This window comes from Branchiostoma floridae, chromosome 7, assembly GCF_000003815.2.
Source record: "Branchiostoma floridae strain S238N-H82 chromosome 7, Bfl_VNyyK, whole genome shotgun sequence".
Taxonomy (NCBI): Eukaryota; Metazoa; Chordata; class Leptocardii; order Amphioxiformes; family Branchiostomatidae; genus Branchiostoma; species Branchiostoma floridae.
Window position 1 is genome coordinate 20,640,225 of NC_049985.1, and position 25,750 is coordinate 20,665,974.

The window sequence follows — 25,750 nt, forward strand, 5'->3', positions numbered from 1 at the left end:
CGGGTCGTGATCCTCTGGACCTGGTCCTACCTCTACCTAAACTCTCAGACATACATGACATTGTACATTGTATTAGAGAGCTTAGCTGCACAACTTCCTCAGGCAGAACAAAGAGAAACTACAGTGCAGAAACACAGACAATTTTGGCATGGACTGCAACATGAATATAAAGAAGTACCCACCATCACAGCTGGACACCTGGCAGTAGCTGATCCTGTACCCTTTTAGTAGGCCGTTTCTCCACTGAAGAGCGTGGGGTTTCCATGATACATTCAGGATGTTGGGTCCTGTAGGGTTTACCTCCACATCCTCCACAGATCCTTGGGGTACTATAGAGTAGTAAAGCAAGAGAAGTTTGGGTGTGATTTCTATACTGTGGTACAAACCATTAACAGACCACAGTCAAGTCATGTGTCACAAAATGTCCATATCAAAAAAAGACTGTTCTTTCCCAGTCACAATATATCAATTGACATTTGAGTTGATCGAGCAATGCAATCACCAGACTTTAATTTCTATTACTGTTCTTCAGTTTTGCTATGTATACAATGAAATGGAATTCTATCGCTCACCCAAAGAGAATTATCAGGTGTTAAGCTGTCATAAACAGTAACTATAATTCCAGTATTAGGAAAGTGTTTGACTACTTGCTGGTTAGAAGAGTTCACACTTCTGCTGATCAAAAACCTGCTTGCATCACATGGGGGACATACATGACATGGTACATTTCAGCCAAGATCTGAATATGTCCTGATGACATACATTGTACATGTACTTTGCACTTACATGTACCAATTTGAGAGCATTGTTTGCACATGTCTGTGATAAAACCCTGATGCAGGCCACTTGAAGAGACTTCATCAAGTGTCAAGTTAAGTAAGTAATAAGTATCTACAACATGACTTCAGTGTTTTGGTAAGAATGTCGTCAACTCCTGAGGTATTGATGCAAGCCTTATTCTGTTCTGTGAAATCTCCTATTACATAATCACACTTACCATCTGTTTTAGTGTAATTGCTGATGTACACGGGTGTCCCAAATCCGCCCGACGTTTTAACCAACACGCCGAATTTGAACCTGGTTGGTTTGGTTACGCGTAGTCCTGTCACGTCAAATGTTGACTGCGAGCTATTGACGTGAGCCCAGCCCTTCTCCACCCACTGGTACAAGCTGAGTACTTCGATCCACTCCCGCCAGAAAACGATATAGCCGCCCAATTGAGTTTCGCTGCGGGTTGGGGACATGGGTTGCCATGACAACTGAATTGTATCGTCGTCCAAGACCAAAGAGCTCAGATCTGTTGGAGCACTTGGAGCTGTGAAGGAAGAAAGGTCAGAGTGAGGCCTTGGAAAGAATGTGTTGTGTTTCCCCACTAACCCCAAGTACATGTATGTCACACTCTTTTAACAGATTGGGGCTTTGAACATGTAAGAAAAAGTAGATATTGTACAAAATCTAAATGTACAATCATGTACGACGTCATGTACTTGTTGGTTCAGTTTTCTAAATTATACTTATACAATGGAAACCAGTTATTTGCAATAACCTTTGTAGCAAAAACCGCCAAATCGCAAAGGATTCTAAAATTCATTTCCCATTTCCCATTAGCGCCATTGTATACAGCACCCCATATTACTACTGAAATTTATGTCGCTAGCGCGCGGCCCAGCAGTCGCCACAGGGAATCATGGGATACTACAAAATACGCTGCGTCCGCCATCTTTGTTTTCGGGAGTGAAATGTTCTGAAAATGATGCTGTCGACTGTTGCAAAATTTCAGTGGAAATCGTAAGCTGAAAACTTGTACATGTAGATAAGAAGATTAACAGACTGTGTTAATTAATGCCTTAGTGACGACTATTTCCGAGTATGAGTAGTAGTACATAAAGTTTGTCTGAAAACAAAGAGCGTTTTCGTCCTACAAGACGTAGCAATGTTTTTGTCTGTGTATCACATGTCGACAAATTTTATGTAGTAAGCACGTGCACTGTACCCTAATTGATTAGTTCTCTATTAATCAAAACGCTTTTTTATTTGGCAATTAAAGTTAGAATACGTTTGCATCTGTAGCTCATTTTTTTCGGAAGCTTAACATGTGCTAGCAGTGTTAATTTCTTTGTTTTGTTCAAGCCGATACTATCGACGAGACGATAGATCGTTTGATGCATCGCATCGTTCTTCGACACTAAAAACCGTCGGAAATTTGCACACATAACAATACTACAATTACCGATAAAGGATAATTTGCCAGTGAAATTGTTGCTAAGAAGTACTGTGGAGTCTAATCAATGGATTTGGTCGATAAGGTAAGTAACAAATTACGCTAGAGCTCGTTGTTAGAATTTCTCCGTGGAGTCAAAACTGATAAGGAGACAATGATTATTTCGTAGATACAGCACATGCATGTACAAGTAAAACGTACTGATACATGTAAAAATGAATTTCCTTGCAATTCATAGACAAGTTGATAATTATTATGTTTTGAATGTATAATAATTCAATGTGTGTCATTTGTGTGTTATGTCCGGAACAACCCAGCACCCCCACCCCCCGTAAAAGTTTGTTTGAGCTAACACCTGATAATCGAAAAAGCCGGGTAATCGGGAAAATTGTGCTGGAAAATGGGCTTCCAAAATAAGCGGTTTCTACTGTACCTGACAAGTACAATTCTGTATACAAAATAAAAAGATGCTAATTTTTTTCCAAACTGTAATCAGAAACAGAACATTAAGAAAGAAATTGGGTGAAGAAAAGTACATGTAGGTTACATGACATTTCTTTTTTGAGTGTTAGATACTATGCTGTAAATTATGCAGATTAGTCATCGAAACAAAGATTTCTGTCCATTGGCTAGTCGACTGCCGAGAAAAAGGGCAGACTTACTGTCTTGGTACTTTGGTACAGTCATCGTGGTAACACGAGAAGTACTTCCCAAACTGTTGTTGGCTGAAATACTGATTACGTATGTTCTGTCGTCCTGGAATATTACGCTTGGCAGAGTCTCCCCACTGTCCGTCGTCTGGTTGTTGAAAACGTAAGTCCTCCTCTCGGCCCCCACAGTCATTCCACCTTCTGACCGTGGCAAGTAAGTGACGACGTAGTCTATTCCCTCGCTATGGCGGTCCCAAGGTGGCAAAGGCTGCAGTGAGAAAGAAATACATGCAGAGGGTTCATCCGGGCCAGACTAAATCAGGGTTGTAGCCAGCGCCTGTCCTTCCGTCCTTTGATGGAATTTTGCAGCTGGGGACGGAAAAAATTTTGCCCATTCCGTCCTCTGTGACAGATAAAAAAACTTGAAATTTTGCAAAGATCTCCAAAATAAAGTGTTGTTGTACTAAACATACTGAGTGTTTATTTTCTGTGCAAATTGCAGTAATGTAAGGTGTGTAACATTCTATCTGACAGCTTAGTCTACCAGTAAAATTTACACCTCAAAATGCAGGAAATAGCGTTTCAGAGGGTCTAGATTTAAAAAAAAAAAAAAAAACTCGCGCCTTTGGCGCTCGATAGGGTTTCCAATCAAAATCGAGGGGACGGAAAATGATTTCAGGCTGGCTACAACCCTAATTCATCGTTAAGAAAACAGTTCCACACTAACTCATTTCCATACTGTTCTCTGCTTGGTTTGTTAAGCATGGATGCCATCCTCTGTAGTAACCGCTGTCTCAATGATGTTTTTGCTTGGCAAACGGGGATAGCAAGCGAAAAGACTGAGTCAGCAGTTACTACGGAGGCCAGGCTATGATTTGTTTTTGTGTGAGAATAAATTTCGTTTTAATTTGTGAAATGTTCAGTACCATGCAAATCAATGTGACAACATGCTCTTCCTCCAGCTCTACACGTTGAAGTTGGCAGAGAGATCGGACACATTAGATTTTTGAAAATCACACAAGAGCAGATTTTGTGTACAACAAAAAAACATGGAAAAATTTTTTTTTTTAAATGTTTTTTTTGTATTGTTTTCACTACAAATTGCTGGGGTTTCCAATGTACATGCAACTAGGCATACAAATGTATACATGACAAGTAAATGAGATCTTTAAAAAGTACTGTATCATGTGTAATGAAATTTTCTCACCTTCCACAAGACCTTGACATTTCTTTGGTTTCCACTAGTACTGTCCCTTGTCACAAGCAACCAGGCCTCAACTTGTCCAGAGGGAGCTATGGGAACAACCACTAAATAACATTACACAGAGTATTACATAACTGTTTTTATATCATACCTGTGACACGAAAACGTTCGATACAGGTGTTCCGGACCATGTGATAAAAAGCCGTATCACACAGGCTTTGAAGTTGTATCACACAGGCATCCATCGAATAATTCGAACATACTGTGATTCTGAACACGCCGAGTGTGGCACGGTCGAAAATTTGAATACCTGATTCGGACGTTGGAACATTGCTGTTGCAGCAATTTTTGTTCGAGAGCACCAAATTTTCTCAACTTCTGGTGCATTTCTAATCAAAAGATGTGTTTTCTCAGGTTGGCATGATGTAAATAAAATACAACACGTATTCCGTATCACCCTCGGTCCCGCTGCCCTCCCGCAGGTCGGATCGCCCTCCCGCAGTCCCGCTGATACCTCCGGTGATACGGAATACCCCGTGTTGTATATACAATAACGTAGTACTAACAGCTGTATACTGTGTGTTACAGTACATTGGGTAATGATAAATTATTAAACTTCAGACTGCCAACATATATCCAAACTGGGCCATCTTACAATTTCAATACTGGGTGAACCATGTCAATGCCAACTTGGGACTTACATGCATGGCTGGGGACCAAACTATATGTTTGCAGAGGCCTGGAAGTCTTACAGAATTTTGTCTAAAAAAATGTCACCTGCTTCCCGGGTCTTCACAGTAATGTTGGGAGCACAGTCGCTCCAGAAGCCGTTGAACTTGTCCGAAGTCTGATATTCCAGAGGATGGGAGCGCACACAGCTAGTGCATTCTGTGTAGGGGTTCAAGTCCCGCAGTTCCAGAGACTTGTCTCTGCTCGCATTCTTCTCCTAGAGAAGCAGAGGGACTAGTATTAATTGTATTTCTGATCAGCACACATTATACAAACTTGATTTAGTAGATAATCTAATATCTGATGCATGTCTCAATGCAAAATCTGATAAATGCATACTGCATAATCTGATATCTGGTGTGTTAATGATCTGGTGCATTATACATTATACATTATACATGTACATATAATTTTGTATATACCGACATACATGTACAATGTATGATTATGTATACCCCAGTTATGTACAGGTCGCAACAAAGAATAGTTGACAGATACATGAAGTTCATACTGTATCAACACAATAATTTCACTTTACTAAAAGAATTTGACTTCTTTTCACCCTTTTGTGATGGTGAAAGTGTAGGAACAGATACATGAATGTTTTACAAAGGTTTGTCTGAAGCATTTAAGAATATGAACCTTGATCATATACGAAGCAAATTACAGGCAACATACAGTAAATGAAATTTTCCCACAGCAAATAATTTATTATGTATTACGAAAGAAGACAACACCGGAAGCTCTTTCTCAGTGTTATAGAAAATTTATCATGGATTGCATCATTAAATTCATATTAACCAGACTTTACTGACTGAGTAGTACATGCTGTACCTTGTAGCTTTGGTCCCATTCTGACCAGTACCTCACTTGGTAGAACAAAGTGAAGTGAGAAGACTCGAGGCCATCTGGCTCCTGCCAGCGGACAGTCAGTGCATCTGCCCCAACATCCGAGGTTTCCACACGCCGAACACTCCTAGGTTTCACTGCAATCAGGGGTAAGACTTAGTGCACAGTTTTCATTCTAAATAGAACATTTAGCTGGAATGCCAGCAAATGCTATCATACTTTTATTTACAAGTTCTTATTAGTCAAGAGACATTACATGCATGTTTTCTTTAAGAAAATCCACTATTATATGAGCCTGCATCGAAAGTATGAAAAATACAAATGTTTGTCTGTGGAACAAATAAAAGAAACATTTTCAAAATTGAACAGTACCTTCAAAGTTTGTCAATGTCTAAAAGTCAAACAAAAGAAGCACTGTTTTTTGTTGTTATTGTTAAATCGCAGTTTGAAACGACGTATTTGATTTACAAAGCTGTGAAAAAAACAAATGCAAATTTTTGTCCATCAACTTGTTGATCAAGGAAAACGTTATGGATGTATATATGTACTTCAACATGTCTCAATTTTGCGATTAAAAAAAGAAAACTTGATCTTTTCGCCTAACATGACATTACTTACATGTAATGTAAAACTTATAACTAGGTACTTTTGATGCATGCATGATATATACATTGTATGATTGTGCATATTAAATCAACACAAAACAAACTTTCATGCAAAAAGTTAAATGATAATCACAAGTTATTGTTAGCAAATTAGCAACAAATTAAGGTAGTGACAAAATCAATTAACAACAAAATCAAAATTATTCATTTTTTTTCCTTCATTCTCTTATCAAAAAGCATTACACACAAACAAAACAGCAGCTTTTCTGTTTCAGTAAGCAAGTCAGGAGCAAGCAAGGAAGTACAAACTACTTCTTTTTCATCAATAATGTGTGGACCTTCATAATTATGAGAGACATATAGTACAGCTAGGCCATGTTGATTTAATTCATGGATGACATCCGCATGCGCAGAGATATTCATCCGTTCACAAAAAAGTTTTCGAAACATACAAATGAACTGTACCCCGTACAAAGCAGCTACATGTACATGTATAAATACATGCAGCAGCTGTAGATTGAAAAAGTTATCGGAAAATGGCTAATATCATGGAATGCCAAAGTCAAAGAAGGTGTAAAAGAAAAAAAGACTATGATTGTTCTGACGAGTATATTGTAAATTCATCATATTACATGTGACAATGTGTTTACTTATAGTTTTGATTTCATGATGAAGGCAACTTTTATTTTTTCATTTCCACGCTCGCATCAGTTTTGAGGTTCCCAGAGGATGTCATGATTATCAAATTAACATGGCCTAACAAGGCCTAATGGTCCAAAAGCTGCAAGAACACTTCCATCAACGCTTTCCAGGTCATCTAGTATATAGTCAAGTTTATAGTAGCCTCACAGCATAGAAAATCCTATATGAAGCAGATCAATGATTATTGAAGTCTAAAATTTATACAATCGCAAAGCATGAAAAAAATTGTTGACCATATTATAAAGAAAGTTGTCCACACAGTATTGATATGTCATACATCAGGGGTGCCTAAGCATTTGCAAGAACCCTATGAGATTCATACGAACATTATGTGATACGCACGAATCACTATGCGAAAACGCACGGACCTTATGAAAATCACACGAATCACTATGCGAAAACATACGAACCTTATGAAAATCACACGAATCACTATGCGAAAACGTACGAACCTTATGCAATTTGCACGAACCTTATGTGAATGACGTGATGTCACGTGACCCGGCGGCAGTTGGCCGGTTTCGCATAAGGTTTGTGCAAATCGCATAAGGTTCGTGTGTATCACATAGTGATTCGTGCGAATCACATAAGGTTCGTACGTTTCGCATAGTGATTCCTGTGATTTTCATAAGGTTCGTGCGTTTTCGCATAGTGATTCGTGCATATCACATAAGGTTTGTACGAATCTCATAGGGTTCGTGCGAATGCTTAGGCACCCCTGATGTATGACTGTTAACAATCACAAGAGCCAAGAGCGTGCAGGTTCAAACAAACAGAGAAACACTGGTAAGTAAAGGGTTGGTATAGAGAGCACAAAACATAGAACATCGAAGACTCTGATGTTTTTAAAGGACAAGAAGCAAGCTTGGGAACATGCAAGAGGTAACTGTGCATTGTTGGTACAACTCCATGCTGGAACTCTTCCCTCAATGACTTAGGCCACACCAATTTTATTTGTTGTTTCTCAGATTTTTTCAGGAAAAAATTGAGTCGGCCGGTCGGAAAAAAATAAAAATAAAACTTTTGCAAAAAGTTGGGGGTAGGAGAGATCGAGGGGCTTACTCAAGTTACACAACAGAAATAACATTTCAACATTTAGGGGGTCCCTGGTAGCAAAGTTGAAAGTTTGAAGAAAAATGATAATTGTACCGTCCAAAATAGACACGTACATCTACTGGAATTTGAGGCCCATAGTTAATTTGAGAAAGGAGAGGCAGTGAAATTTTGTCAACAGGAGGTGTGGCCATCAATTTGAAAAGTTTTTTTTTTTTTTTTCAAATTGGAAAAAATAGGGTCGGGAAATCCAAGGAACAACAAATAAAATTGGTGTGGCCTTACAAACGGAATTGTAGTGCACATGTTCATGAAGTGATGACGTGCTAATCAGAATGTGTGGATGCCACAGTGTCACGTTTAGACGTGGGATTTGCTTAGCGTAGAGTTTGTTAGTGGGTGATAGTGAAATGAGTGGACCTTCATTCTAAAACAGGCCCATCCATGCAAACGTCTAAGGCATGGAATCTTGTACCATATTCGTCTGGGTCGAGAAACTTGGGCACTGACGTAGCTTTGCCGAGGCTATTGTCTGCCGTCACAACTATTCTTTGATCGTTCCCATACATAACCGGGTGAGACATGTTCCCAGTGGCAGATCAACTTGTTTTGTTTAACTCGCAAGTGTGGACACACCTTGGCCTCTTTTCCCACTCTACACAGGTATAGGGATAGAGCAGAAGGAAGGAGAGGTGGAGGTAAGAGGATCATATCTACTAAACTACCAAAAAAATCTACGTCGTGCTGTAATATTATGACAAGACACTACGCATTTGCCACTATGTACATAAACGATCTACTGCCACCCGTATATGCAAGAAAACCGCATTCTACCATATAGCCCTGGATCAATACGAAGAGATGACGTTGAGCTGTTTAGTGCGTTCTGCGCACTCATGGTGAACATGTGTTCGTTTCCGGCATTGGTGTTTCCCCATCGACAAATTACTAAGTCGTCTTCAGTTGAAAGATCGGGACATACATGGACCTCAGGACTAGGCACGCTAAGGAAGAAGGAAGGAAGTATATGTGGGAGAAGAAGATGCAGAGGAATTAGTTACTGGATCGACTCTGTTAGAAAAAAAATGCACTCTAGTGGCCATATATGTCTGCTGCTGTTGCCATGGCCACCTCCACACAAACTGAAGTGTGATACCATGACCACCTCTACACAAACTGAAGTGTGATACCATAATGTCCTGGATCAAGGATTACAGGGTCGGACGTTACAGTGCCCAGGTTATTTTCGGCCTCCATTACAAACTTGTGTAAAAGATCAGCAGCTGTTGTGTCTGTGCAGAAGAAAGCCACTGTTTCCCCGTTCATCGATGTAAGTTCGCATTCGTTCACAGTTCTGTATTCCTTATCTACACTGTGGAGCCAAAAAACGTGGTCAGAAATTATCCTCCAAGCATGCAGCATTTGGGAAATAACTAAATCCCCAAGGCAAGCAGCTTAAGTCACATTAAAATTCAATGATGAATTTTGACAAACATAAAGCCAACACGATACCAGACAGAAGGACATATACATGTAGAGAGACACAAATTTGTTCCACCAGGGTAACAAAAACAACATGAAACAAAGGAGAGACAAGCAACATCTGATTCTGGATTTTTGATCTGATAATCAAAACTTTGAACCTTTTTCTCATTTCAGTGATGTGATCGAATGTAAAACAATTGACATTTTGATGTAAACAATTACTGGTGTTCTAGTGCTGATTTCAGAATGCATGCATATTTCCTTTTTGTGAAAATCATTGGTCCTTTCTCTGATCTTTTTTGTTCATTACTTTTACCAAAATGGCTGGGATTGACGTATGTTGGTGGCCATGTCTTCTGTGAGCCCAGGGCGTTTTGGGCTGTAAGCATGAACCTGTGTTCAAGCCCAGCACTAGTGTATCCCCAGTGGCATGCTAGGGAACTGGAATCTTCTAAAACCTCAAGGTCGGGACAGGTGTATGGTAGCCCACTACCGTCACTACAAAACAAGTACAAACAGGAGAGATGGGGGATGATGTGAAGGTTAGAAAAAATACATGTGTATTGAGCACCCTATGTGAAAGTTGGTGCAGTATGTGCTACATGAAAATGATGAGAAAGAAACACATTCCGGACCATTAGCTCAGCAGGGGTGCTAGAAGACAGCGCTGCAGAAGAAAAGGAGTTTTGTTGATACGATTACAGTTAGAAACCGTTTAATTGCACACCCAATTTACCGGGCATTTTTCGTGGAATTATCCGGCGTGTGCAATAATGTGAAGTTACAAAGTTGGACCATATACTGTATAAGTTACAGTGTACTGTGCACTGTGACATGTCAATGATTACAGGTCAGTCCAGAGCAGTGTCCTGTCTAATGCTGGGACAGGTTTGACTGCCAACACTATGATCATACTAAAGTACACTGTGCTGTACTACTAGTATGTATCCAGGGGGTAGACACTGACTGACAGTTGATGATCACGAAAGTACCGCACCGCCAAAAGCGACTGCTATTACCGTCTATAGGACCCGAGTCGCTGTGTGGTTGGCTGCCCAGAACTTTAAACCACTGCAAATATTTTCTCCTTCGCGCAAAAGTATTTCCCATCGATCTCAAATGCAATTACAGTAAGTAGACAATGGACGGGTAGAGAACGAATTTTATTGAGTATGTCACAGCAAGTTGTCTGCCAAATCGTAATGCCGGCTTTGACGGCCTTTAGCGGGCGTGCGTCTCTTTACGGCGCCGACACGCCCGGGACCCGCCCGCGACCTCCCACAATATCACTTCCTGTTGCTTATTATAACAAATTCATACATGTTGTCGGTATTGGCATTGCGCCTTTACACAGGCAATTATCGGCCTAATTGTACCACGTATGCCGATTTTTAGCACGCATTTTCAGTCAAGTTGTCGACGACGTTTGACAAATTTTCGTGCAATTATCCGGCATTGGTGACTTTTCGTCGTGCAGATAAGTGAAGTCACTAACAATGGAGTGAATGGGAGCCGGTTAGGGATTCCGAGCAATTGACCAAAGTGTTCGTTTATCCGACATGCAATTAACTGGCTTCTACTGTACTATGTTTTGTTGCTTAAGCTGATAGCCAATTGCTTGAACGGGGAAAGAAATTTGTTATGACATTGTAAAACTTCAGTCATTTGTACACCATATTCAGGTTTTCACAATCATCAGCAAAGTTCTTAATTTTGTACAATTCTCTTTATTCTGGTATCTCCAGAAAACTGAGAAAGACTTTGTTTCTAATCAAGGGAAAATTTGCAGGAATGATGTGTAACAGTTCCCTTCACACAACAAATGACACATTAACAGATCACTCTCCTGTGCAGAGCTGAACCCTTGTCCTACAACTCCTTGGATTCACCTCTGCTTTTCCTGGCAGGGTTTTTAACTTCTGCGGCATCTTGCTTTTATCAAGCTTGCCTTGGTTTGCACTTAGCCAATCAGCGCCCAGATTTCAAATTTCCATTATAGCAGGAATGTATATAGAGAAATGCAGGTTTTCCAGTTGTCTGTTTTGTGAGGTGATAATCCGATTGGCTGAGACCTGGTCACGCCCACAGAAGTGGAAAACCCTGCCTGGAGAAGCAGAGGAGAATCTTATAGGAGTTCTAGCTCTGCATAGGAGAATACAACAGAATCCTGAAAAGTGAAGAAAAAGCAATTGAGTACCCAAGGTTATCACACAGGTAGCATTACCTTGATCCTGTGGGTCAACATCATGCATAACCGAAGCTCTGCCAAGAGCATTAGTGGCTGTGAGAGTCATATAGTGAATTATACCATACAACGTTGCATTGAATGGAAAGTGGCAAGAGTTTTCTCCCATCCTCGGACATCGGTGTCATCCAGTACCATCACTGAAAATAGTCAGACAAGTGCCTTCAAGTCAATCAAGCATGCATGCACACCCTCCCAACATTGCTGCAGTCAGCAACAGTCTGTGCACTTTAACCAACAAGATCATTCACAAATTCATCTTGCAACTGTCATTTGCTTGCCAGTATCACGAATAACACTACTTTGCTGTGAACAGTTTGTTCTGTTCAATTAACCCAGCCTGACCACCTTTGGGGACATGTTTGTTACAGAAGTTGTGCAAGACCAGAGGGATACAAATTTTCAACATGCCAGGATGGAACAGTACTCCCAGACAGAGTTTCACCTTGCCAGTTTCATCCCTGAAAATAGATGAGACAAGTGCCTTCAAGTCGATCAAGCATGCATATCCTCCTGACATAGCTGCAGTCAGTAACTGTCTACACTTTAACCAACAAGACCATTCACAAATACACTTTGCAACTGTCAGCAGCTTGCCAGCAGTATCATGAATAACATTACTTTGCCGTGAACAATTTGTTCCGCTTAACCCGGCCTAACAACTTTGAGCATACCTTTGGTTCAGAAGTTGTGCAAGACCAGAGTGATACAAAATTTCAATATAGATTTGATCCGCCGGGATGGAACAGTACTCTCAAACTTTGATAAGTGTATGAAGTGGGTCCTTTGATGAGCTTAAGGTATGGCTCTTAGAGCTGTGTACCTAAACAAATTTTAGGTACAGGTACACGGGTTTAGGTACAGGTCCGGACCTGAATTTGTACCTGAACTGCTTGTCCAAATATTTGACGATCTTTGGTGACGAAAAAGTATGTTTGAACTGGTATATACAGTGTTAAAAATAGACACAAACCTATTGCGTAGGATCTATAATTCCACAGCACCAACATCACCAGTAGGGATTATTTTATGGAAACTAAGACGAAAATTGTCCCCATGTTGACAATGAAAATTTTTTTTCTGAATGCTAACATGTATGCAAAATGTCTCTGCAAGTTTGGAATGGTTTTTTTTTACCATCTAAAGGGACTATTTGCCTTAATTTGAAGTGAAATTTTCTGTCAGTTCCCTTGTGTAGTATCGGTACACTGTACCGTACACAGCCCTAATGGCTCTCCTAGAACATTTGACATCTGATCCAATCTCAAATCCGATACTATCCCCAGGACAACCCCAACTCATTTCCCTTGAGACGAGAGAGGATGATTATACATGACTTGTTAAGTACCTTTCTCAGGGACACAACATTGGGGACTGCAAGGAATTCGAAAAAAGAATCTTGAAATTAGATTATCTGGTCAACAACCTTCAACCACTCACAGTGGCAGCATCTCTTCTCCCTAATTAAAGTCACATCGAGCTTCAGCAAGTTCGACTGACTGACTCATGTATCAGCTGAAAGCTCTCTTCATGAGAGTTGTCATTTAAGAATTTTTAGTGAATGATGTTCACAGCTCTAGATATGATTGATTGAAAGTCGGATGAAGCTGGGTATCAAAGTTTAGGAATGATCATCATAAAAATCATAAATAAGTTATAGACTGCATGTGATGACTGCAACCATGTCTCCCTTTTAAGCCAAACCTTAATCTCTTTAAAGAAAATAATTATACATATTCAGGTGCAAGGGGAAGGTATGCAGTGAGAATAAAACCACCAAGTATAAGACAACACCTTACGCCAGCCTGGAAAAAGATTTGAAGAGATCAGTTGCTGTAGAATGAATAATCTATAGTAGAGGAGGGAAATGGATATTATCATATAGTTTTGAGGCAAGACTTAAACAGTTATTCATGGTCAGGTGGTCATGAGCATATTGATATTAACAAATGTATGACAAGTGTACAGATAGTAATCTACATTGTATGTCACATAAATTTGTCAAGGAACTGTCATATCTTAAGTTAAAGATAATTAAAGTAACTAACAGTAGTAACAGATACATTGGGAGGAAAGGAAGACAAGCACTTTGAAAAGTAAACAATGAGTAAGGTACATGTACCACAATGCATTATATACACATGATTATCAAATATACTAAAAATTATATGGAAATAGTGTGAAAATTGTTAATAGGCAATAATCATTCAGAGTAACAATGTCTTAGCAAGTTTTGTACTGATCATTATACATTTGTATACAGAATATGCAACTGAATATTTAGAAAATGCAACAGTATGGAAACAATCAATGAATATTTAGAAAATGCAACAGTATGGAAACATTCAGTGATATGCAATGATATCATATTCTATAATTATATTATTATTTCGACTACATCGACATTCCATTTCTCAAGGCCCATTACGATTATGATTGTCAAAAGACATCCAAGCATACAAATATTTTTTCCAAATTTCAAAATCTCACTTACATGTACATGTACTAGCCAATTGTATTTTCTTTGGTAAGTTTTCTTACTGTATGGTTGTGCTTGGGAATTGTTTTTTCTTTTTCAAAGTGAAAGCTATTAAAGGAGTTAATTGGAGCTGGACACTTACTTGAAGGTGTAAGTCAGGTTGTACGTTGTTTTGAGTATCGGGTCGCGCCCGCGGTTCCACCAACACGTGAAGGGTCCGAGATTGTCCGACAGACAGCGCTCGAACGTGGGCTGATCGGGAGGATCTAGAAAGGTCATCAGGTCATGAGTGACAATAAGCCAGGTCACAGTTTGATCTGTGCAGGTGCAGTGTGATGCATTGTGGGCAATATGTCAAAGTTGAAGGCCCCTTATTGTTATCAAACAAAACACATCTGGACATGCATCAAGCATGGTCTAGGGCATCAAGCATGGTCTAGGGCTGACATCAGAGTTGGATTGCGCAGTAGAGGGCAAAATAATGGGAATACGATTTGGGTGGGACTTAAAATCCTTGAAAATTCTTCTTTTCCTTGAAAATGTTTGCCTAATCTGGAGACTTTTTCAGTAAGAAAGGACAGGTAGGGTCTAAGCTTTCTTGTTTTGGTCAAAATTTGTTCAGTTCAGCAGTTTAGTTGGTGTAAGGACAGGTTTGAGTTGATGGGTGCTACTGGTTGTATCAGGAGGGAACGGGGGTCAAAGCTGAGGTTTCTTTCATAGAGCGAGCTTTTCTCGGAGAATGAGGCCAACAACCCCATTTTCTTTGAATGGTTATAAACTAGAACCAAGTGACTTTCTGGTGGAGAAGAATTTTTAAGATTGAAATATGGGTTAGGCCACACCAATTTAATTTCTTGGTTCACGGATTTTTTCATAAAAATATGGAGCGATAGGGGAAAAAAAAATAAAAAATAAAAATTGTAAAATGGTTGGGGTAAAGATAAGGGCTAATCCAAAACATGAAGAATAGAATGTTTTCAGCTTGAAAAAAGTACAAAAACACTATTACTGTACAGTAAAAGCACCTGTTCATTGAAAATTACAAAAGTAGTGTCAGTTTTTATGTTTGTCCCATTCTTCATGAATGAAAAATATAACTGCAATAATAATACCCACATTTTAAGGCGCTTATAATATAAAGGCCAAAACAAGCCAGCCATGGCAAACCCAGATGGCACTACTGCATCCAGGTTTGGACAGGTTTTCTAAAATTCACTTGTCCTATCAGGCAAGTCCTAGCCTGGAATCCAGCCATGTTGTGCTTTGGTCGCTCCCCGAAGGTGCGCTTCCTGCCAACACGTCTGGTGTTCGTTACCATTGGAACGATCGGCATTTGCATATTCACAGAGATTTTATGCGATATTTCTGATTGGCTGTTAGGTCTATAAGCCCCCTTCAAAATTATGTTTACAGTTTTCACGTCTGCATGACAAGAGATCACGTGAGAAATGGCGCCTCGCGATTGGTGTTCTCCTCTCAGAGGTCATCCAATCAGCAAAGAGCGGCAAATATGAAAATTCATGAGTCTGCTCATTAGTGACGTAAGGGCCGATCGTTCCAATGGTAACGAACACCAGACGTGTTGGCAGGAAGCGTACCTTCGGGGAGCGACCAAAGCACAACACGGCTGGATTCCAGGCTAGGCAAGTCCATGACAAGTTGAAATTCATAACCCTTTAGAACCTTGCCTTGCAGTAAAAGGATTTTGATGGGGGCGACTAACATTCATTGATACCATCATGATAGCAAAACATACGTCTTGTAATGACCGTTAGTTGATTTGAAGAAATTGCTACAAAATTTCAAAGTCAGAATCTGCATGCAACATTGATTAAAGTCAAGAAATACTAAAACATAAGTACATGTATGTTAGTCAGAGTTAAAGACTTGTTTTATTGGTTAAGTGAAACGTTAATTAGTTGGTTAGTTATTCAGTAAAGTGATATTGGTTGATTTATTCATAGATTACTTATTGATTGGTCTGGTATTGGCTGTCGACTGGTTAACACATATCTTAATTGGTTTTTCTATTGACTTGATCATTTTTTGATTGATTGGTTAAATTTTGTTACAGTAAAAAAATACAGTAAAATCGAATGATTATTGATCAGATTCTTGATTTTTATATCTAACAAGATACTGGCTGAGTGATCCACAGCTACATTGTAGATTGCAGCTAATTTTGACAATCACTGATTATCCTTTATTGCTTATTGTACTTGATTGAATGATTGACTGATTGATTGATTTGCCATCCAATCGCAATGTAGCACACTGGGACGGGGTACTTACATCCGACCTTGAGCCTCTGGCCACCCTGCAGGCTAGCTGGCGGCAGATAACACTCGTATCTACCGACCGAGCCGACATGCACCGGCTCTATCACCAACTGGAGCGAGCTATCGCTTAGCACGTGGTAGCTTTCATTGGGCAATCGCAAACCGTTAAATTTCCAATACGCCTGCTGGGCTGTATACATCGAGGTATCAAACAGCGTGCAGTTCAGGACAAAGACAGAACCGATTACTGCCCGGGGTCATTTGGGGTTACCTCACCTGTTAGTGCAAGGGAAGACAAGACAAAAACAGACGGGTGTTAGTGTTTGTTCCAGGACAGACGTTACTTACAACCGACTTCAAGAATCTCCCCCCCAATTAGGTGCCGGTTGTCCAAACGTGAGCGACACTCGTAGATTCCCCGCGAGCTCTCCGTGATGTTGGGGATGACCAGCTGGATCAGGGTAGCGTCAACGATCTTGTACCATTTCTGCGGAAGCTCCTCGCTGTAGTGCTTCCAGACAGTGTCGTTCGCCGTGAGGTCCGTTCGGTTCACGGTGCAGTTGAAGGTGAACGAAGAGGAGCCTATTTCGGCCACCGGAGTTACGGGTTGAACGTTGTTTTGAACTGTACATTTGTAACAACAGTCAGACTTGCAAGAAAGCTACATGTAGCACATGGGGCCACATTCATATGTTACCTTTAAATTTATTTCTGATTTAAAAATAAATTTCATCAGGTTGGTACAATGTACAGGATATTGGAGTTTTCTTTTACACAACAAGTAACGTCTCACCTACATCTGCTACATACATTGCAGCAAGAAGCAGCACTCCAGTTACAAGCTCTGAGGAAGATGTCTGATAGACAAATTGAAAGCAGCAAGCAGGTCAGACTTTATATTACTGGTTGTGTAAAAGAAAACTCCAATATCCTTTCTCTCCTCTTTCTTCACTTCTTTCCATACCAGGGCTCGAAATATTTTTTTCTTGCTACCTGCACTGGTGCAGGTAACGTTGAAAATTACCTGCACCAGACAAACTTTACCTGCACCACTCTGAATTTAGGAAGTATAGATCATACTAAAATTGTTCAGCAACCATTGCTTTTTTTTTCTTTTATATTCTATAGGTGATAAAAGTCGATGCAGCTAGTAACAATCCATATACACCTACATTATAGGACATTTACGTATAAAACCCAGTACATGGACCAGTGCATGTTAGGTGCAGGTAGACACCAGAAATACCTGCACAGCTCCAATTTTACCTGCACTAACCTGCATATGCAGGTGGTATTTCGAGCCCTGCATACTGATTTGATAACGTGGATGACATCCACTGGGCACACCACAACTGATGCATGCATTTTCACTTTCACTTTATTTATTTTACCAGGAACGTACAACTCAGGTCAGACTAGATCTGCTTTTCAGGCAATCCTGGACATACATAGAAACAACACAATAACAATAAAGGCACATTTCAATAACAACATAGCTGTAAAAATAGCATTACTAAGCAATTAGGTATAAGTCAATTGGCGCTTAAATGTCCTAAACTTCATCAGGCTACATGATTCGAGAGGGAGCTTGTTCCACAGCTGCACGCCGTAGTACAACCTTCTTTCTTCTTTTTAAAAGTTGCCCTCTTTTGCATGGCCAGAAAAGTTACACAAATGACTGAACACAAAAAACATGGTACATGATTGTATACCAAACAACAACCCTTTGTTGGTGTTATTCATTCACAAAATCTTCTTTGACTTTAGGAAGTCTCTTACTAGGGTTCAAAATACACATTTTCAGCTTACTGCTTGAGTTAACTGTGTTGGTAAAAGTAATTTAAAGAACAGATGCCACCTAAAAAAGTAGGTAAAATAGGTACAAATGTCAAAAATATACATACGCACAGGCTTTCTGAATAATAATATTATTGGTACATACAATAAAAATATGTAGTCTTGGAGTGGCATCTGTTCTTTAAGGCCTAGGAAAAAAAAGTTGTGTTTCCTGTTTCCCGACCGACACTAGAAAAACATGCCGACCCTAGACTTTTTTTTGGGTGAACCGTTTTTTGGACCCAGAAGTCCGAACAATTTCAAGAAATACTAAAAGTCATTTTAGACATCTTACTTACTATGGTCACGGAAGGGGGAAATAGCCACAAATCAAATTAGATTAGCCTACAATAAATGCTTATCCGTCCCACTGTGTAAATGTCGGTTCCATTTTAGGTCAACAATGAAAATTTCCTATGAAAAAAATGTTACCACGAGGCCGATCGGGTACGTACATGATGTATATGGAGCTCCAGCGGAAAGGTCCTCAATTATCCTCGTAAATTTTCACTCTAAATGAAGAATCAGCGCTCAAAGAAAATAATCATGGGGCAAACAACATTTTTCTTTCTTGTCCACAGGTATTCAATCCATTTTTCTGTGTTTGAGACGCATTTATGTGGCCCCGAAGGAAGAAACTTTAGCGCTCGGCCAAGAAACGCCGCCATTTTGAATATTGATGAGGTACTGCAGTTTTTAACTAGATCGCTAGGTGGCGTTGTTTGGTTTGCTGCAATGTGATTGGCTGCATGTAAAGCGGGAATTTTGACCTTATTTCAAATACATAGTGTCATTTTCGACAGGAGAGAAATTTTAAAAAGAGAGGAGCCATACCAAATTGCAAACAAGTGTAGAACATGTATGTTGTTAATGTATTAAATGGGAGTCGGTGGACTGATTGCTAACAGCACATTTGGCAGAGTTGTAACATCATGTTACATGCAACACAGTATTTCATTGTATTTATTAATACACAGCACTACAGAAATATTCATTGTAATTTACAGATGCTAGATTTGTTTCCTTTAGATTAAAGTTTTTATTTCCATTTAAGGAGGAACATTTAAAGTAGTACAAACATGCTTCTACTAGCATGTCTTGTGTCTTGTCTTTGATTAAAATAAAAATATTGTTTTCAGTTTCCTCCCTGCTTGTTAGTCACTGACAAAAAGGCATTAACAATAAGTACATATAATATTCATATCTAAACATTGGTTAATAAACATGAGACCGCGTGGCGCAGTGGCGACATTCGTGCTTCGTGACCGAGAGGTTGCGGGTTCGAATCCGTCTGCGTGTCACCGATCTTGTGCCCTTGGGAAAGGCCTAGCTTCGGCTAGGGCCGTCCCTCGGATAGGACGCTAAATGGAGGTCCCGTGTATGGGGAGAGTCACACCCCATGCACGTTAAAGAACCCCCACACGTGCGATGGTGCGGTGTGAGATGGAGCAAAAACCCTTCTGTCTGGAGTTGGTGATTCACTTCAAATCACCCGGATGGAGGCCTGGCGAACCTCCGTTCCGTATCAGCCACACGGTGATTTACATCAGCGAAAGGGTATGTCACCCCGCGAGGGGCGGCATAACCCCGCCGCGCCGTGAGTAAGCATGTGCGAACATGCACAGGGCTAGCCCTTAGTAATAGCCACTGGCTAGTTGGGCAACCCTGGCTGTTTGTTAACAGCTGAACAAATAAATAAATAAAAAAATAAGAATAAAAAAATAAACATGAGATTAATAAGTAAGATATCAACTTGGCAGGCTCAGGTGGGTGTTTCATGTTTTGTTTGCTGGGGTGTAAAAAGGGGGCCTGGTAAGGCTAAGGTCATATTTCCACAAAGGGGCCCGACCGGGCAGCTTTTGGGAACGATAAGTATGATATAAATGAAAACAACAACACAAAACGGACCAAAAATAATTCAACAGCATGCATTGTGCATATTGGCATAAACTTAAATTTTTCGCTTCAGCCCGGCCGGGTCCCGGGTAGGAAATGTGACGTAGGCCTAACCAGGGCTGTCTCCAGCTTTAATTTTTTTGTCCGACTCATTGTTTGGTAGTAGCCTGGAATTTTTTCTAGGGAAGCGAGTGTAAGGAGCCCCGGTAAAAATCGAATGGTACCCAGGCTAGTTTGGTAGACCAAGTTGTTGATTTTTCCTCGGTAAACGTGTCATTTTAAGGTCAGAAAAATATATTTTCAACAGTTTAATGTCATGAAGTTAATATTATTGGGACGGATGGGGTAATATTTTTTTCTGTCCCAACAAGCAAATTTCAGTCCTGAGGCAGAGGGACGGGTCCTGGAGACAGCCCTGCTGGTAACATTCGTTGAAGAGCAGGACATCCCCAAAGTGACATTCGCAGTCTAACACTTGTGTGTAGTGTAGAATTTGTTCATGTGCTATCATGCATTTCAGTTTTACGTTGTAAACTGTATTTGCCAGGCTAGAGTCAGGCTATAGAGATGGGACCAAAGTCTTTAAAAAAACAAAAAAAGATCATCCCTACCTACCAACCCTAATTTTTTTCAGGACTGAAACAGGAAACACAACATTTTTTTCCTAGGCCTAAAGACTGTAAAATCATTGCAGTTACTTACAGTTACTTGCAGTTACAGGGCTCAAAATCCTGTTTTCCACATATCTGCACTGCTGGTGCATTGAAAATTACCTGCACCAGACACATTTTACCTGCACCACTGTGAACTTAGGAAGTATGAATCATAACTAAAATTGTGCAGGTACCATTGCTATTTTTCTTTTATACTTAACCAATGCAGCCAATAACAATACACCTACATCATAGGACATTTCTGTATAAAACCCAGTACATAGACCAGTGCAGGTTACATGTAGGTGCAGGTAGACTCCAGAAATACCTGCACAGCTCCAATTTTACCTGCACTAACCTGCATATGCAGGTGGTATTTTGAGCCCTGACTGGCCTGAGTTATCAAACAATCATAAAAAGGTATTTCGATTGGCTAAATTGGCATTTTGACCCTCCACTGTTTTCTTATTAATGAATTAAGAAAGAATGGAGCCGTAACGAATATTGATAGATGGGCATGAAAAAATTCTAAATCTGATTTTTTGGGGGCAAATTGATAACGTCATCATTTTTATTGCCCCTAATATTATTTTTTTCTATGACAAAATACAACACTTTGGTACATACCACTGTAATGAAACTTCGTTTTTCGTTGCATAATGATAAAAGCTACAAACGCACTTTAAATTTGCGCAAATTGATATCTACTAATGATCTGTAGTAATTAGAAAATGTTTGTTTTCATCTAATTAAAAAACATTAATTCTTAATAACTACAGATCGTTAGTAGATATCAGTTTGCGCAAAAGTGAGTTCTTCATCATTATGCACATGAAAAACATAGTTTCATTGCTGTGGTATGTACCAAGGTGCTGTATTTTGTCATAGAAAAAATAATATTGGGGGCAACAAAACCTGATGACGTCATCAATTTGGCCCCCAGAGAATCAGATTTAGAATTTTTTCATGCCCATCTATCAATATTCGTTACAGCTTAATTCTTTCTTAATTCATTAATGAGAGAACAATGGAAGGTCAAAATGCCAATTTAGCCGCTAAGCCCCCCTCCCGTACCTACCCCCCGCTCGAAATACCTTAATATCCATGAATGTACTCACCACTTAAATTGAGAATGGTCATGAGAAGCACACTCACAGCCACGAGTGATGAGCGGACAGCTGAACGTGTTGCCATAGTGATGCTGCGATGTCTAACTACTGCACGACTGTCGTTCCATCTAGCGCATCATTATGGACGTCTGGGGACAAGAAAGACAGTTGGTAAACAATCATTCATAGAATGTACAGACGCAGGGTCGTAGCCAGGGCCCGTCCTTCCGTTTTTTGACGGAATAATGCAGCTGGGGACGGAAAAAAAATTGCCCATTCCGTCCTCTGTGACGGACAAAAATCAATATGCAAACTAAGATATAAAAAAGACTGTCTCTCTTGTGAAATTTTTCACCCAAACAGATGCCGCTGGCCCGTTGAACAGCTTAGTCTACCAGCAAAACTTACTTAGGGTCTAGATTTCAAAATTTTCTGGGGGATCATGCCCCCGGAACCCCCTAGGAACGTCGCACCAATAGGATTCAAAATCGAGGGGACGAGAAATGATTTCAGGCTGGCTACAACCCTGTACAGACATGATATTAGGCCAAGTCAACTCACTTTCTTTAGCTTGGGGATTTTGGCAGGAAAATAATGGACCTGGCAGGCTACATAAAACAGACCATCATGATTGTGACAATTGTGAATATCAGAGCTCACATTAATATTCCAAACAATGAATTTTTAACTTTTTATGCAATGAAAATATAGAAGGAAAGCAAAAACTGTATAAGAGTTTAGGGCAAGGTCACTAAGCTGTGGGTGCCAAAGTATGAGCATTTGGGGCCATGATTCAAAACCCAAACGATACACAACTAGAGTTCCACGAACACATACCTTTGCCAAATAAACCAGGTTTGTTATGTAGAATGATGTCTGTAGACATAAAAGTGTTACTCATTACATTTTATTTTATATGCCTGGAGTTGGTTCCCATTGCTTATACAAATTAGATCCCTATTTACATAATAATATTAAATTGTATCAAGCATCACTTAAGTTATCAGCATACCAAAATCATGATGATCCTTTCATCCTTCTTGAAACCGGCTCCTGCAGTTCAAGGAGCAAATTAGCTGTTAATTTGCATAACTAGTATCTCATTGTGTAAGTTTTTACTTAGGCTATCTACATACCAAAAATCATGACGATCTGTCAACACGTTCTTATTTTCCATTAATTATGCAAATGAGATCATCATCTGCATAATTAATAATGTATTGATATTTCTTTCTTTCTCAGCTACAAATGTGACAAGTTTGAAAGTCCTATAAAGGAATGCAGTGGATTTACAAACTTTCCTCATTAATTATGCAAATTAGCTGCCAATTTGCATAATTAGAATTCCATCATGTAAGTCTTCCCTTTGGCTATCTACATACCAAAAATCATAACGATCTGTCAGCACGTTTATATTTTCTCATTAATTATGCAAATGAGGCCGTCATTTGCATAATTAATATGCATTGATATTTCTCTCTTTCTCATCTATATATGTGACAAGTTTGAAAGTCCTATCGTGAAATGCAGTGGGTTTATAAACTTTCCTCATTAATTATGCAAATTAGTTGATGATTTGCATAATTAGTATTCCATTATGTACATTGTTACTTGGGCTATCTACATACCAAAAATCATGACGATCCATTAACATGTTCTCCAGTTATTCTCGTCCAAAGTTTGAAAGGAAACCGGAGCCTGCAGTTCTAAAAAAGCCGCTAGGGGGTCCAAACTCACAGTAGTTACTCTCTGCCCCAGTGGCTATCTACCACTCAAAAATCATAACCACAGCATGTCCAGGACACGAGATATTAAAAATTGAGGTTCTGCTGCAGTACCTTAGCAAGCCGCTGGGGGGTCCATTAGCGAACTTGACCTTCGTTTTCTCGACCCCTACCCACCTACCAAATATTATCGGGATCCATCCAAGGCTTCTCGAGTTATGCTGTTAACAGACAGACACACACACAGACACACACATACACAGACTCACAAGCCCAAAACATAACCTTAGCCATTCTGGCAAAGGTAATAATCATGACAATTGTGCCCTAGACACAACTTAGATAACAACTCACTGCCCTACTGCCTAAAATTTAGTAAAAATGGCTGAGTATATGACCCCAGTACTGTGAAAAATTTCTCTAGAGAACCCTGAGCACCATGCATACAATGATACATTTACTTGTAGAAAATCAGATGACAACTATTAATGATTCAAACAGCCTGAACTCCTTTTTTGGACATCCTTTTTTGCGGCGGATGGCTTCAACTATATCTTTGACCCTGTTCACATGGGACAAAAGCAAGTGAGTTAAACGAGGAATCCGATTGACATTTTCTATCGGATTAAAAAAAATGTGTTAACCCCACATGGGGTTTTCGGAAAAACCTGTCCAGTCTGGAATGCGGAAAACCCTGTCCAGTCTGAAAAGAGGGTCTGCATGGGGGTATACGTTGTAAGCTACTAAGTACTAATATACAACAACATTTTTTATCTTCAATATGGCTAAGCACAGAAATATCATCAACTTGAAGTGTGACACAATGTCATACAAAAATTATAACTTAACAAAAATCATCCATCATTGCTACTTCTGTGCACTGCATCATATCAAGAAGTTTCATAAAAGCTCCTTGATCATATAAAAACTTCTACTCTTTAAGTCTTTGAGACTGAACATGCTATTAGCCTTATGGCATAATTTTACAAATAAAACACATTATTTCTAAAAGGATACATAGTTCTACATAGCTCACAACTTGTACTAGGGTTTGAAAAATGCCATCTCGGCTCGGCTTTATTGTAGTGCATTGTAAAATATATGTTATATTATAACGTTGTGTACTAAAGTCGTGTTCATATTGAAACCTGTCACAGTCATTCTATTAAACCAGGCCTGTGCTGCGCACTTATTTTTTTTTAAAGAAAACCTTTAAAGCCTGTCTTTGTAATCTATTGCCACTATTTAACAACCCGAAAGTGACTAACACTCACTATCCATTGTTTGATGGACAATGGGTGTAATTCTCTCCCCCTCATGTCCTACCAGATAAGTGTTAATTGGGTACTGCATTTGACAGAACTGACTTTCTGTGCATGCATATTGCACCTTTGGGTCACTCATTATGCTGCCGATTCTATAGTTATGAAGAAGAAGAACTTTATTGCACGACAACTGTAGAGGATACAGTGTATGGCATCTTGTACATACAATACATACAGAACAGTTTAACTACATGAGTTACTAGTATCTAAAATATGTATATCACTGTGTAAGTGCTGTCTGAAGTACTAGTAATAGTTTTAATCATTGCCAAGGAACCGGCTATGCAGACCCTCTTTTCAGACTGGACAGGGTTTTCCGCCCCATTTCCCTGTCTGGACTGGACAGGTTTTTCCGAAAACCCGTTCACGGGTTAACATGAGTTTTATACAATCGGATTAAACTCAAACTTGCGATCGCGACCACACAATCGGATTAAACTCTTACCGCGGGCACGCGTCGTGTTTCCAAAATGTTGCCAGACTACCTCATAATTTTGAAGGATGTAGCGACATCGATTATAATAATAATAATAATAATATGTACTGCTCTTAGGTGCAAATGTACAGTTCTTATCGAGCAAAACTGACATCGGCACACCAAATCAGTGTGTGTCCTCATTAATGTCCTTGTACATCCCATTCCACTGTGCCTTGTCCGCTGCCTGGTCCCGCAGCCATTTTAACATATAGGGCGCCTTCTTGACAT

At 39.7% G+C, this 25,750-nt stretch overlaps 2 protein-coding genes across 4 annotated transcripts in view; both read right to left on the reverse strand.

The window, feature by feature from the left end:
- Nucleotides 1-25,750, reverse strand: part of LOC118420158 — a 65,938-nt gene that overhangs the window by 6,545 nt on the left and 33,643 nt on the right. The gene's annotated exons all lie outside the window — the stretch shown is intronic.
- LOC118419506 (cytokine receptor-like factor 1) overlaps nt 5,704-25,750 on the reverse strand; it is a 28,512-nt gene continuing 8,465 nt past the window's right edge. The window contains exons 2-6 of one of the 3 annotated variants that reach the window (XM_035825917.1): nt 22,005-22,144; nt 16,850-17,125; nt 14,365-14,488; nt 11,723-11,883; nt 5,704-5,790 (exon numbers count right to left, since the gene is read on the reverse strand). In XM_035825917.1, coding sequence (XP_035681810.1) covers nt 11,868-11,883; nt 14,365-14,488; nt 16,850-17,125; nt 22,005-22,080 — 492 coding nt within the window. In that variant the 5' untranslated portion in view covers nt 22,081-22,144 and the 3' untranslated portion in view covers nt 5,704-5,790; nt 11,723-11,867. The other 2 variants (XM_035825916.1, XM_035825915.1) reach the window with 2 other exon arrangements.